The sequence below is a fragment of the Eublepharis macularius genome, chromosome 13 (assembly GCF_028583425.1).
Source record: "Eublepharis macularius isolate TG4126 chromosome 13, MPM_Emac_v1.0, whole genome shotgun sequence".
NCBI classification, from domain to species: domain Eukaryota; kingdom Metazoa; phylum Chordata; class Lepidosauria; order Squamata; family Eublepharidae; genus Eublepharis; species Eublepharis macularius.
This window is the reverse complement of record NC_072802.1, coordinates 8,702,969-8,718,129: the sequence shown is the minus strand read 5'-3', so window position 1 is coordinate 8,718,129 and position 15,161 is coordinate 8,702,969. Positions and strand designations below refer to the sequence as shown.

The window sequence follows — 15,161 nt, the reverse complement described above, 5'->3', positions numbered from 1 at the left end:
CTTTCCCTCTCACTTTGGTATGCTCCAAAACTTTATGGAGCATACCGAAGCAATTTAAATACTTACAGATCATTTTTCCACTTCAGGTAAACCCGAAGTGGGAAAACTGAATTTTTGTCCTCTGAACACCCCTTCTTCTGAGTAAATCCATAGGTATTTTAGGTCCACAGTCAGCATGGATTGTGCAATTCATATAGTGGAAAGAAGTGCAAAGCTCCACACAAGAAGGATCTTTTTCCTGGCAGAAGGGATTTATTACTCTCTGCACTTTGATTTTTCTGGTCAGCTTTGGAGTGTGCTATAGTGGACTCTAGAAGATGGGAGTGCTTCTCGTCTGGGGCAGTGCAGCCTCCATCATATCACTTTAAAATCTTTTCCTTTTTTTAGTTATAAATTTTTATTTAAGCAATAAACAGTAAACATAAAAGATAAAAAACACAACAATCTAAAAAACCATGCTAACAGTACATATAAACGTGAAATAACAAAGAAGACAAGCAACATACAAGACAAGCAACTAATAATAACCATTTTTCCACTTTAAAATCTTTTCCAGGTTGGCTGGTGGTTTCTGTAAACTTGAGATTGTACCTTTTGACAAGCAGGTACCATCCTCAGATGAATTTTCGCAGGCCTGGACAAGCCTTAACTGGTTGGCCTCTCTTAAGTTCAAACCCTCGGTGTCCTGTTGTTTGATCTCATCCAGCTTCTCTCCTTTGGCTAGTGAAGGATTTTGAAGCTTCCACCGCAGTGTGTTTTCCAGCCACAGTACAAAAGAACGCCCTCCGTTGCAGGGCTTTTCCCTACTGCATTTGTTCATTTCCTTCAGGGAATCTTTCACGGGGCTTGCTGGGAGCCTCAGACCTCTTTAGCAGATGGTCCGGCCACCTAATTTTTCTCAATTCTTCACACTTTCCACCAACAACAGACACTTCCTGTTGTAATAGCATCCCAGACTCTTTTGTTCTAAGTTGACCAATGGATAGATGAGCATATGAAGTTGCCCTTTAATGAGTCAGACCATAGAGTTGGGGCTCAGCTATCCAGACTCTCAGAGCCAAACTACAAGTGACATCTTACACAGGTTGGACACTAGTCGGCTTCTCTCAAGTTTTGATGGGAAATGTAGGCGCCCTGGTTTTACAGCTTGGCCCTCCATTACAGCTCCATTACTTGTAGTTTGGCTCTAAGGCCCTGAAAGGTCTTTCCCAACAGTTGCTCCCTGAGGCAGAACCCGTTCTGAGGTTGTGGAATGCACTGGACCATCAGGCTGCAGGTGGAGGATCACATTTTTGAATACTCAGATGCATGAACAGTTCCTTGTAAATAAGAAGGGAACTGAGCAGAAACAGGCAGAGAAAGAATTCCAAAGGGCCACCTTCCACCTGAAGCAATATGTTCTATTCTATCCCGCTGTCTGTTCCCCTGTCTTCAGACTAGAGACCAGGGCATTTTTTGTGGTTGCCCCTTTCCTCTGGAACAACTTCATCCTTGAGGCTCACCTGCCTCCTACATTACTTTCTTTTAGGCACCAGGCCAAAACACATCTTTTTAACCAGTCTTTAATTTGGGGGTTTATCTTACCAGCTTCTTAACGGTCTGCTTCAATTTTATGTCCAATGGTCTTTTGGTGACGTTTTAAATATAGGACTCTGAAAAGGCAGCTTAGAAACATCCCAATTAAATAAATGTTGGGATTCTATTGTCTCATTTGACTGCATGTCTAGGCTTTTAGACCCTGACCTAGATGGCCCAGGTGAGCCTGATCTCATCAGATCTCATAAGCTAAGCAGGGTCTGCCTTGGTTAGTAATTGGATGGGAGATGTCCACTGAAAACCAGGGTTGCAGAGGCAGTCAATGGCAAACCACCTCTGTTAGTCCCTTGCCATGAAAAGCCCACCAGGGGTCGCCATAGGTCAACCATGACTTGAGGGCACTCTCCACCACTAGGCTTCTAGGCTAGACTTGAGAAATTTTCACAGGAGGTACTAGTGCAGAGTCACGGGAGAACCAGTCCAGGTTCAGATTAGGATCTGGGAGAGCCATGTTCCAATCCCAAAACTGCCATGGAAACTCTCTGGGTCGCTTTGGGCTAATTACTCTCTCTCATCCCAGCCTACATGGGGAAGGGAGAATCATGGGCCTGCCAGTCTGAATTCTTTGGAGGGGAATGTGGGATAAAAAACCTAGTAGCTTCATAGTGGAGACTGGGATCTTCTGCTTGCAAAGCTTGGCACTCTCCTACTGAGTTGCAGCGTTTGTTGCATATGTAGATGGTCATGTTTGATGTAACAAAGACATTTCTTCTTCTCTGAATCATATGACTTGAAATGCACTCTTCATCTTGCAAGCCTTTCTGCCATAGTGCATCCGTCTTGATTTCTTTGTACCCAAGTCATGTGGGCCCGTGAGTGTGTATGCTTCAGCGTATGCCCCACATATGCTGAGGCAACCCAAAACACGTCCATATCTGAGGCAGAACCCCCAAATGTCAGCCTCCTAAGCAGATCTAAGAAGGGCCACTCCCTCTGCTTTGATGATGCCCCAAGATCTGACCCCCAAGGGGGACCTCTTCATCCTGGTTTAGCACCGCCTTCCAGTCTCTAAGCCATCCAGGGCCAGAAGACTCGGGCAGATTTTCAACCCCTGACATACCCCTCACGCGTCTCCTGCAGTGGCAGCACCCGATTGCTTTTCCATCACCTCTTTGGGTGAGCAAGTGAGGACGAGCTACCACTTTTGAGGAGAGGGGCCTGCTGACGGCCCCTGGACCTGCAACTCATTGTCTTTGGAAGCGGCTCCATCTCTACATGAGACACATGAAGAACACGTGTTGGGAGATGCAGTGTTAGCCGGGAAGGGTTGTTTAAGAAAACAGAGCCAGCAGCAGGGCAAAGGCTTTGCTATACACTGAAACTGTGTGAAAGGACTTTGAAAGGCCAGAAGGGAAACTTCAACCTATTAGAACCTGTCCAGGTCCACGCCTGGGTCTGGAAGGCAGCTCCAGCCCATTTCCATTCCTCTCTATCCTCTGGATGCCATCCCATACAGTTTTAGACTGGAGAGGTGAAATTGACTGAGCCTTCCAGAGGTGAAGAGGAATTTAACAAACCCTCTCAGGAGTGATCTCTACGGGCTCTGTCCTGTAAACTATACTTCCTGACTAACATTGCCTCTCCTTAACACTTGACGAACACTTGCCGAGGCATCTTGTGTAGTGAGACTCTCTGGCAGAGATGGATGTTCTACAACTGCTACTGAGATCTTTTAACTGGCAACGCCAGTGATTGAACCTGGGACCTTCTACATGCAAAGCAAGTGCTCTCTCCCACTGAGCCACAGTCTCACCCCTTAAAGTTGGCAGAGTAGGATCCAGGCAGGTCTGCCCCATAGGGGTCTCCTCCACTAGGGCCTTCTCCGGCAGAAATACCCTTGTGAAGTTCCTGCTCGTTGCAGTTTGGTTTGTGCAAGAGAACATTCATCAAGGAATCAAAACAGGGTGCCTCTGGGAGTTTGAGCTTTAGGGCTCAAAACATTTGCGGGAGGCTCATTCAGTTGTCCAAAGTTGAACTATCTGGGCATGGCCCAACAGACGGAGGTGTGTGTGTGTTTTGCTTTATGTTGTATTGCAGCCCCTTCCCCATAGTGGTATTTTAACTTCTGTCAGGTAAATTAGACTGAGAGAGAGCACCTTCTTGAGTGGGGAGTGGGGATTTGGACCCAGGTCTCTGTGTTACTCCGCCGTATTTGGTCTGCTCCGTCACATCAGTTCTCAAGGGTCTTAGGAAGCACAAAGAGAAAAACCTCAAGTCTGTCACTATTTACTTGACTGACCTGCATTGATAGAGATGGAGGCATTAAAAAGATTTTTCTGTTGCTAGATGACCAAACATCTGTTTCCTCCCATTTTTTGGTGGCTGTATATAGTAGCGGAAATGTGATGGGCGGGGGGGGGGCGATGTTGCTTGCTTTCTTCTTTTCTGTCCAGTGGGAATTGGTGTGCTCTGGATCTAAAAACCGTCTGGAATAGAGAGGGTTTCTCTAGAGGGTTGCAAGACTGTCCCCCAGTTTCCCCTCCCTCCCTTTTCCCTTCCTGGAGAAGGACGGATATGGATATGGATGAAGCCCAGGTGGAATTTCCTTTGCTTCCTTTGCCTTTGGGAAATCTGAATTGTATGCTTCACCTTTTGCTCTCACTCCTTCAAGAGAACAATAACCACATGTGGCAGGTGGTAGTTTCCAGATTTTAGAGCAGAAGAGCTGAATAGGAACATCTGTCTCCAGGATCCAGAGTCAGAATCTTTCATGAGTTGTCAAAGATACTGGATCTCAAAATGCAGCTGATTGTGCTGGGCAAAATGACATCATGTGCACACATGCGCACACACATACAGAGTGTTAATTGGGGAAACGGCTGCGTATATGTAGTGTGTGCGTGCTGAAGGGTGTGCACAGTTTAGGGTTGCCAGCTCCCTATACCCTCGTGGGTGGGTGGGTGGGGGGGACCTGGCACTTATTCAGAGTTCAGTCCTTGACAGGATTTCATGCAGCAGTTGCAGAAAATCCCTGCTCAAGATACTGGAGAGCTGCAGCCAATTAGAGCAGACAGTACCGGGTTAAAGAGACCAGTGGTATGACTCAGTGGGAGGCAACTTGTTGTGGCAGGCAACTTGCTGTGTTAATAGTTTTAGGTGGATAGCCATGTTGGTCCATAGTAGAATAGCAAGATTTGAGTCCAGGAGCAACTTAGAGACCAACAAGATTTTCAGGGTGTAAGCTTTTGAGAGTCAGAGCTCCCTTCTTCAGACACTGTTTGAAGAATGGATATCTGACTCTTGAAGGGAAGAGGGGAGCTCTGCCTCTTGAAAGCTTAGACTCTGAAAATCTTGTTGGTCTCTAAGGTGCAATATATCCAAAGGTGATTTTAAAGTGCAGAATGCCAATATCATGTGCAAAATAATAAACAGAACAATTATGCGTACAATATTAAAACAACTATACAAAATGAATAATCATGAAAGTGACATCCAAAATACAATGCAATACAAAATGAGCTCAATATACATTGCAATAAGAACACCTCAAAGGCAGCAACTCCAGGGAGGTCCAGAAATTCAATACATCCCCCCCCTCCCAACAGCCCGCTAGCTTAGGTCAGTTTCGGAAACCTTTATCAAGGGCGTATAGAATAACAAATAGTGGCAAGTTAAAGCATGGATATCTGCATCAAGAGCATAAAAAGTCTGCTGCCGTCTGTTGGGTGGGAAGCGTTGGATTTCTGGACCTTCCTGGAGTTGCTGTCTGTGAGGGAGAAAAATCAATATCAATTACATACAGGAGCAACGTTGGACTTGTGTACTTACCTGTTGTCTGGGATCCATCCAACAGCACAAGGTGTTAATATAATAGGAAGAGAGTGTTGTTATTGCTTACTAGGCCACAGTTTGAGGGACTGTAGGGTTGCCAGCTGGAGGCCAGCAATGACTGGAAGCTTTGGAGTGGTGGAAGAACATGATGGTCACATAATAGGAAGTGATGTCATGGTGTCCACATGATGCTCTAATGATCCCCCCCAAACCTGCAGTTCTACCATGGAATTTTGGGGGACTGCTAGAGCATTGAGCAGTATATGACATCACTTCCAGGGAAGTGACGTTGTGATGCCATCTGACCTCTCCCAGTTTACTCCCATTGCTGATCTGTGTAGTAAAGTTGCCAGGCCAGGCCTGGCCTGATAACCAACACTAGCAGAGAGAAAACTCTTGGGAGAAAATAATAACAACCTTCTAGAATATCAAAATTATTTCAAAAGTGCAGTGTGCAAAATTCATATCCAATAAATATATAAATATCCAATCAATCATGTACATATACGTATACAGAAATAACCCAACCGGGAAGGCAATAAAGTCCAGAGAAAAATCTTTTTCAGTGATGTGTCTTCTTTTCTCTTTTGCTTGACTTTATACACGGTAGAAAACAGAACCAATGGAGTTACGGTTCCATGCCCTATCTGGGGCCGGCTCAAAAGCTCAGATTTTGTCCCTTCACTTCCTCAGGGGCGTAATTCTCTGCTGTAGTTCTTATGGAAGCATACATACTTTCCAATACCTGGACTGCGGCGGCTGTGCATTCACTCACACGCCCAGGGCTCAGGGCCTGAGGTGGAGTTGACTGTAATTTTTGTTTCTTCTGCTTTTTCATTTAAGTTGTCTTTTCATAAGCAGCTTCAGGTTGCCGTTGGGAAGAAATCATAAATAAAGCAGCAAGAAAATGATAAAAATTGTCAGTGCAAGTGAATCCGAACTCAGCACTGAAATTGCCAAAATGAAAACAATTCAGGAAGTCTGGATGATCAACCGCCTTTATATGGCATCAGTAGTTCCAAAGGCTCGGAAAGCATTCCAAAGACACAGTGCCAGGATGGAAAAGGCCTGCCCCCTTATTTATTCATTTAAAACCTTCATCAACTCACCTTTCTGCCAGGCAGCAGGGACCCAAGGTGGATAGCAGATTTAAAACAATATAAAACACAAAAACTTTAAAGCAGCAAGTTATAAAAACTGTTGAAAAACTTTGTAGAAGGCAGTATACATTTTGTAAAAATTATCTTGTGGTTACCTCCCTAATTTCAGTCAGAGAGAGGGACACATGGAGAAGGTATCTTGTGGATGATCATAGCTGACAGGTAGGTTAAATGGGGACCACATCAGAACAAAGCTGTGCGACTCCCTTGGCTCCGTGGTCTTGCATCTGTGTCTCTCCTTTCAGACTTTTGAAGTTAATGAGGACATGGAGTCAGGCCTTGTCTGCGGTGGCCTCTGGCCCACATTGTGGAATGCTTTTCTAGGGAGTTTTCTGCCGCTCCTTCCTTGGTCACTTCTTCTGAAGCCATTTCCTGCTGAGTGATTAAAGCTTTGTAGGGAGCAGGTTCCCTGGCTGTTGTATTGTTTGGTTATATTGTTTTTATTGATGGTTAAGTGGTTTATTTGAAGTTAAGTTTTGCATAGCTTTGGTTGCCATTTACAGGTAACTAAATACAACTATCTGTACAACCTCTGCGTTCAAAGGGTATAATGCAGACATTGCAAACATTTAGAATCCCACCCCCTACGCCCCTGCCTCTGGCCCTGGCCATTTTCAGTTAAATTGAACCCACCGTGCTTTCAGTATTTTTGGAATTAATTTATTAAAAACCTAATCTAGGTTTAAATGCAGATCATACATGGCTTGGATTGCCAAAATGAAGTTTAGTGGGTCAGGCTAGTCCACAACAAACCTTGGCAATGCTGTATATATGGCAGAATTGACTGGAGTTTTAAAATTCCCTGTGTAGACTAGCTGACAGATTGTGCTTTTATTAGTTGGAACCCATTAAAAGTAGTCTTTGACAGTCATGCACATCCACTTGACTGCATTATTCCAGAGAGATCGGAAACCTCAGAGAGCCAAACTGGGAAAGGCCAGCCAGCAGCCGTCAAATTTCTGAAACAGGAGCAGACTTGGCCTGCTTAATTGTGTGAAAAGATGACAAACGCAGCAGGACTCCTGCCTCTCACAGCTCGCCAAGCTCTTAAACACTCCCACAGGTCAGCTGTTGGACAAGTGAGGAAAATCATACCTGCGCTCCCTAACAGAGAGGTTGTTTGAAAGCATTCTGGCTTTTGCATCAGTTTTACACATTGCATCACACTGTGCACCAAGCAGAGCTGCCCCTGTAAACAGCTTCTTGGTAGCCCTTTATTCTCTCTCTCCCAGGAGTATGCAGTTTTACTTCTCAAACATAAGGCTGCCCATTGTCCCTTTCTCTGTCCCCGAACTGTGTCATTGGGAGCCATGGCTGGATAAGGCATGAGATGTTGATGTTACATGGTGGGTATACGCACATTGTTTGCAAAGAGGAGATAATATAACACGGAGGGGGCATTTTTCATGGCAACCACATACTTTTTTTATTTTTATTTACTTCATTTATACTCCACCGTCCTCCCCAGGTGGGACCTAAAGCATCTTACATTATTCTCCTCTCCTCCCTTTTATCTTCGCAACAACCTTGTGAGGTAGGTAAGGCTGAGAACATGTGTGTAGCTGGCCCAGGTGATCACCTAGCAAGCTTCCATGGCAGAGCGGGGATTTGAACTTCCAGATCCTAGTAACCACGACGACACCACTTGGGCAATGTGTCACTTGACTGGAAGTTGGATGCAACTTAAATCTTCCTGTGTTTAGCCAACGTGCAAGAAAGGCAGGCCACCCACCCTCCCCTGGGACTGGTCAGTGAACTGAGGAGTGGGATGCCCTGAGAGCAGTGTGCAAAATGAGGGCTGCTTTGCATTGGGGAGAATCAGAGCTGAGCGTACAAAGCATGCATGAATCCCCAGAGTCACTGTTTGGACTAGGAAACATCTCTGTTGGATACGCTGGAGAGCTCCTGTCCATCAGACCAGGCAAGCTGTGCTGGGGGTGTATTTGTGTGAGGCTGTGTGCGCCCCTGTTGTGGAATGCTTTTTGGTTCCTCAGCCTCCCTCTACCTGATGGATCCAGTATTGCCTGCACATTGCCAATGAGGGTTTACAGTTAAGTTGCTTCACACACAAAGCCTCTTAGATCTCCACCTTAAAAATGTAAAGTGTATTCAACATGAAAATGTGTATCTCATGCAGGTATACCTGCTAGCCCCAACTGGCCCCAACTTTTGGCTGAGTACATCAGTAGAAAACGTAGGGTCTTTTCCCCTCTGTGTGAAATAGCCCTTATTGTGCTCTATCCTTTTTCATTCTCTTTGGCCAAAAGGGTCTATTCTGTGAGAAGTGATCACGGGGATTCACCCAGTGTAGTGCACAGCCACGTACATCCTTTCATAGAATCATAGAGTTGGAAGGGGCCATACAGACCATCTAGTCCAACCCCCTGCCCAGTGCAGGATCAGCCTAAAGCATCTCTGACAAGTATTAGTCCAGCCTCTTCTTCCTTTCCTCTTATATCTTTATTCCTGAGGACAATGCAGCACAGTAGCTGGACGTTTGCTTTGCCTATCTGCTCTGTCTTGGGTGGAGAAGCAAAATGGCCCCATCCCTGGCTGGCACCGCCCCTTGTGAGGAATTCCTGCTTGGAAAGTTGCCTCTAGGTGATGATGGGTGGAGAATTGGCTCCAGTCAGGCTCCTGTGGCAGGCAGCTGGCGAAGAGGCCCTTGACACTCCCGTACTTGGGTGCAACCCAGGATTTGGGCCCTGCTGCAACATGTTCTCTTTGGATGAAAAAAGGAGGCCAGAGATCCCTCTTTCTCTGATGAAATATAAACATCCTGTTCAAGAGGGTTCTTCCTTTTGTGTTCATCTCTGTGCCTCTCTCTTCAGCTAGTGCCAGTCCTTGGAAAAACAAAATAATGTGTATATTGTTGGGGAATAAATGTAGAAAAGAATAGTTTGGGGCTTTTGTGTGCCTGTTGCTAAGATGCATATGCCTGTTGCTGTTTCTCATGCGGTCCCTTTGTTGCCAATCTGCTCCCTGGAATTAAATGGCTCAGAGAATTGCAGCTGTGAATCTTGGGAATGACGATGAGCCCCAGAGGGAATGGACTGAGCCGGTGGCTCATGCACAGCTGCCTGGGGCCAAACATTCCAGTTGGGACAAAGTGACCCACTTGGCAAGGACTGTATGAGCTTTGGAAAAGGGCCGTTTCTTAGACCTGCCTTTGCCCTTGGACCTGCAGTTCAGCTCCCCCTTATGTGATCTTAAACTTATACCTCAGGAGGGCCCTGTAGGGATGCCAGGTCTCCTGGGCTTGAAATTGTGGGGCGGGGCTGGGGTGCACACCAGGAGGGCTTGCCCCCAAAACGTAGTGTTTGGGGGCTGATTTTTATCAAATCAGCCCCACGTAGGATCTGTTGCTTCCACATTATGCCAGAATGACATCATTGCTAGTGCAACAACGTGGTCTGGAGGGCACAGGAGCACGCTGCAGGGTGCCCATTCCCACACCTCCCCCCCCCGGCCAGGTGAGAGATGGGGGGGGATGGAGACTGGGAGCGGAGGATCCCCTCCCCCACCACTGGTATGGGATCTCTAGGGCCCTGGCCTCAATCAGCACTCCTTATGTTTCCACTCTCACAGAGTTTCAGGCGTTCTTTACCCAGGCTTTTACCTCGAAAACACCTTCCTTTTTTGTGTTTGTGAGTGTGCTTCAGCATGATGAGCATATATTCTGTCACTGAACTACGGCCTCTCCCCACGGTGTGAGTAAATTGGCATGTCCTGAGTATGCTTACGGTACAGTATCTCTGTTTTCCAACAGTGTTGATTGGGGCCAGGGCCCTAGAGATCCCATACCACCCGTGGGGGAGGGGATCCTCCGCTCCCAGAGCCAAGCTACAAGTGACGCCTGACACAGGTTGGACACTTGTCAGTTTCCCTCAGGTTTTGATGGGAAATGTAGGCGTCCTGGTCTTGCAGCTTGGCTCTCCATTTAATTGAAGTTTACAGCTGTCTATGGAAGGAAGAACGTGGTCGGGAGGGGAGTGCAGGCATCGGGCTCTTGCCAGGCGCCCCCCTTCCCCTCCACTGTGTGTGTGTGTGTGGGGGGGTGTTTCTGTAAATTTCAATTAAATTGAGAGCCAAGCTGTAAGACCACTACATTTCCCATCAAAACTTGAGGTAAGCTGACAAGTGTCCAACTTGTGTCAGGTGTCATTTGTAGCTTGTTTCCCAGTCTCTGTTCCCCCCATCTCAAACCTGTTGCATATTTTGCCATTCCTCCCTTTTGAAAACCAGCGTAAGGAGTTGGCTGGTTTTCGAACTTGAGATATCAAATGTGTACCAGCACTCCGTGTTTAAGGGAGAGGATGTTGCAGTTACAAACATACCTGCAGAGAGAACTCTGAAGAGGCAAAGGCTTTGAACCCAGGCAAAGGCCTTGCATTATGTTTGGCCCATTATTATTTTGCTTTTTGCCCCTTTTGATGTGGCAAATGTAACTGAAAAAGTTGAACTGAAAAGGGCAAGAAAAGAGTAGTATACAGCTTCTTGAGTGTCACTCCTAAGCATACATACTTACTGCCTTTCTCATACATATACTCACGCTAACACACCGCATGGTTATCTAGCAGTCCTACCGCATCAACCCCTTCCCCTTCTGAACCTGTTTTTTCACCACCAGCTCTGGCGATAGTGTAGCTGGGGTCTTGTCAGCCAGATGGTATGAAGGAAGACAAAAGTGGTTTGGTATATGCTTTGCAGAATTGTGTGAACATGACTGAAAAATCTATTGATAGGATTTTCGGTTTGGACTTGTGATGAAGTGAGGGCCAGTTTTGGCTTCTAGCAAGGGGGCTCCTATGGAGATTCTTGCTACAGTGCATGGAGAAACTCTGAACCATTCATGACTAGCATGTTTCCAGTTTTACAATGGATTATATTTACTGTGCAGCACAAGGTGGAGCAGAGTTGGTCCTCCAAAATATGCATATTCAGCTCTAGAAGAGTAAAGAAAAGGATTTTTGAAAGTATTATTTTCTCCACCCATTTAGGAAGTTATTAAATGTTGTGTTTTGGGCCCTTTGGAAGTTGATTGCAAAAGTAGCTCTTAATGTCAGGAATGTGGATCTGTTTTCAGAAACGCAACTTTCCAGAAACAGCTAATTGAATTATATTTTTGTCTTTCTTTTAAACTCTGCAGAAGAAGAAGCATCTGATAACAATGGAGCCATGACCCTTAGATGGAGGATTTGTCAGTTGGAGGGATGGAATTTGTAGAGTATAGTCAGCATGCCTGCTCTAGGCCAGTTCCGAATGGATACACCAGTAAGATTTCTCAAGTGCATTCGAAGGAAAGAAGTGCAGATCCGAATTCTGATGGCTGTGAACAGGAGGATGCAGCTAGGTATAAAAAGAAGACTAAGGGCAATCGGATTTGGAACTTTGTTAGCCGGAAGAAAGGCACCTCCATGAATTCCAAAAGACCCCAGTCTATGATCCTTTTTGGAGATAACATGGAGGTCTTGGAACAAAATCATAAGATGTCCTTTATGGAAAGAGTGAGATCTTTCAAGAAGCTACGGTCATCTGGCACATCCAAGAATGTCTCCAAAAGCAAGGCCGTTATCATCACGGAGGAAACTCTGGAGGACATTGAGCAGAAGGCACGTCACAGAATCAAGAAGCTCGGTGAAGGTCAAAGGCCTTTCCGTCATTCCTACGCAGGCTACATTGAGGAGTTGGATTCTTCTTTGGAAGATGTGGAGCTTAACAGCTGTGTGCTAGATATGGACACCAGTGAAAGTAAGTGGCACCGGATTGTGGACATTGGAATAAATGGAGAAGATGCCAGCAATGACTGTTACAAAACGTCACCTCAAAAGAGTGTGGTTCCAGAGTTTGAAAATTCTCCAAAATCTGGATTCACACAAGGGGACACTCAAAGGAGACACACAGTTGCTGTGCCTGAGAATAGAAAAGGAAGGAGTTCTGATGTCTGGAGTTATTTGAAAGGATTTTCATTAACAAGCAAGGATAATTCAAAGCTACAAGATGAAAGAATTGAGCCAAACTTTCAGGAGCTTGAAAATGCAATGGATAATTCCTCTTCTTATTTTGAGTTTGACTTGAGATGTGAGGAGGAGGCAGAAGTTGGCCAGCCTAAAAGACCCAGGAATGCCATTAAAAGCACTCACTTTGGTGGGGTCCGTCGATTCTTCAGCAGTGTTGCTGAGGCAGCTAGGAAGTGGCGGGGTTCTTCCAAAACATTTTCACAGGAAGAACAAAGGCCTAACATCAGTCGTGGTCATCGAAGGCAAGAGGTCGCACCTCACCCGCAGCTGCTGGTCATCACAAACGATAAAGCCGGAGTTCTCTCTTCTACCGGAATGTTTCCAGATTCTGGCATCTGGGATAAGCACAATTCAAGAAGCTCAGCAAGTAAAAAGCGGTGTAAAGGAAATGAAAATGCAGAGATTTCTCAAGAAGTCTCTAGTTCTGTTTTAAGTAGTGAAAATGGCAGTTTCAATGAAACATCCTTTCCACCCCCTGGCACAAGTTTGTCTGCTTTTCCCTTCTCAGAATTTCCTAATGACTGCTGTGCATTTCATGGTGTGCGTGGTCTAGCTATGGAACTGTTGCCGATAGATGACCCCCTTCTTCATCAAGTTGATCATAGGGGTGTAGGTACTGCTCCAATAGAAACATGGGTATTAGATTCTTGGGTCCAGAGTAACACTGACAGCTTGGATGATACTCGGGGCTTGGGTACACTTTGCTTAAAGGGTCAAGATTTTACCGAAGCTAAGTTGGATGCTACAAACATGGAAAATGTGCCTCTGGATTACAAAAACTGGTGTGACACTGAATCAGAACTTTCATATAAGACAGACAGGAGTACTGTGGACCTAAGTGCTCTTCCAAAGGACATTAGTACTATGGGTGGTAGTCAAGATTTAACCAGTACTGTAGCAAATACAAGGACTGACTGTGGAACTCCAGTAGATACTAAATATGACGATGGCATTTCTCAAGTTAGCCAAGATGTGGAGTTTCCTCCAGTTGATAATCCAGACTTGGGGACTATACTAGTAGATAAACAGATCCCTGAGAATACTCAGGATTTAACAGGTACGCTGACAGATACCTGTGATTTAGAAAGTTCTGTAGGTTTTCAGAACATTAGTACAGCTCCATCCGCTACTCAGAGCTTGGGCAGTATTCTGGAGGATGCGTACACTTCCTATACATCTGCTCCTTTAAACTGTCCTACCCTTGACAGGCAAGTACTAGATCAAGAGAATCCCGCTGTGGAAGTCAATGGAAAAACTTTCCCGTCCAAACAAAGCCCTAGGGGGAAACCTCGTAAAGTGGAACATTTTAAGTACAGGGAGATCCATCACCCATTCCAGATGAGCCTATGTACAGTTGTCTCCTTCAACGAATTCAACCATGGAAAGGTAAGACGTCACTGAAGTCTAGCAGTCTTCTCAACATGTAATTGTCAGGGAAGAGTGGATTTCCTGTGCTCCATTCCTTAATTTTTCTGGAAACTTGTTTCATATTGCATTATATTCCTCCTTAATTCTAGTGTAACTAGGGGAATTGCTATAATTAATTCCAGAACTGCACGTGCAGTTTGCTTCAGTTTTCAGTTCTTGCTTCAGATCATTTGTACCTTCTTTGCTGCTGCTTTCCTGGATGCTGTTCATGTGCCTGGGCATGTTGATAAAAGACAGCAAAAAAGCTATCTGGATTTAATTGTATGATTGCATCCAGATTCTTTCAGTGTTTTTTCTTTACAGGTTTTTGTGCACTGGTAAAACATTGCACAAAAACAACAACGCTATCCTAAACTCAGACTAAGGTCTATTCAGTGGGGCTTACTCTCAGGAAAGTGCCCTTAGGATTGTACTGTAATTGTAGTCATACATACAATTACATCATGGTTGCTTTTTTGCAATGTTTCATTAATGCACACATGTATATCAGTAACACTGAAGGAATAGGCAAATGGGCTGGAGAAACTTCAGCCAAGTACATATGCACAGGACACTGTACAAAGTTCGGGAATAAAGAGTGGAACATTGAAAGATCCCTGATACGCTGATTGCACTTCAGAAACAGTTAATTCAAAACTTCCCAAACTGAGGAGAATTTTGGAAACATCTTGACTCATTGTAGCCTATTTCTGCCTACCTTTCTCCCCCTCCTCCTCATTAAGCATCATAGTTTGTACACTCTGTCAGTTTTATGCACAGTTCAAATATATAAAAAATACTCACTGTTATCTTGTACAGATTTGAGATTTTCCTAGAAAGGTCACAGACTGTACCTTTAACATAGCTGCACTTTTCAGTTTCATTATTTACTGTTTCCCCTCTTCTCTCTGTGTGTGTATGTGCCATCAAGTCACAATCACTTTATGGTGACCCCAGTAAGAGACTTTCAAGGCAAGTGAGAAGCAGAGGTGGTTTGCCAGTGGGCTCCTCTGCAGTCTTCCTTGGTGTTTGCCCATCCAAGTACCGACCCTGCCTAGCTTCCGAGATCTGAGGAGATCGGGCTAGACTGAGCTGCCTTCCCTCCCTCCCAGGGGTGTGCAGCCCGAAAATATTCGGGTTTCCTGCTTCGGGTTTACCCGAAGCAGCAAAAACATTTGGGAACACCCAAGACCCGAAATAGCAAGCT

The 15,161-nt window shown here is 45.3% G+C and overlaps 1 protein-coding gene across 2 annotated transcripts in view; it reads left to right on the top strand.

Annotated features, from left to right (window-relative positions):
- ARHGEF9 (Cdc42 guanine nucleotide exchange factor 9) overlaps window positions 1-15,161 on the top strand; it is a 408,379-nt gene that overhangs the window by 41,114 nt on the left and 352,104 nt on the right. For both annotated transcript variants that reach the window (XM_054996023.1, XM_054996022.1), the window contains exon 2: window positions 11,677-13,933. In XM_054996023.1, coding sequence (XP_054851998.1) covers window positions 11,717-13,933 — 2,217 coding nt within the window. In that variant the 5' untranslated portion in view covers window positions 11,677-11,716. The remainder of the gene's footprint in view (window positions 1-11,676; window positions 13,934-15,161) is intronic.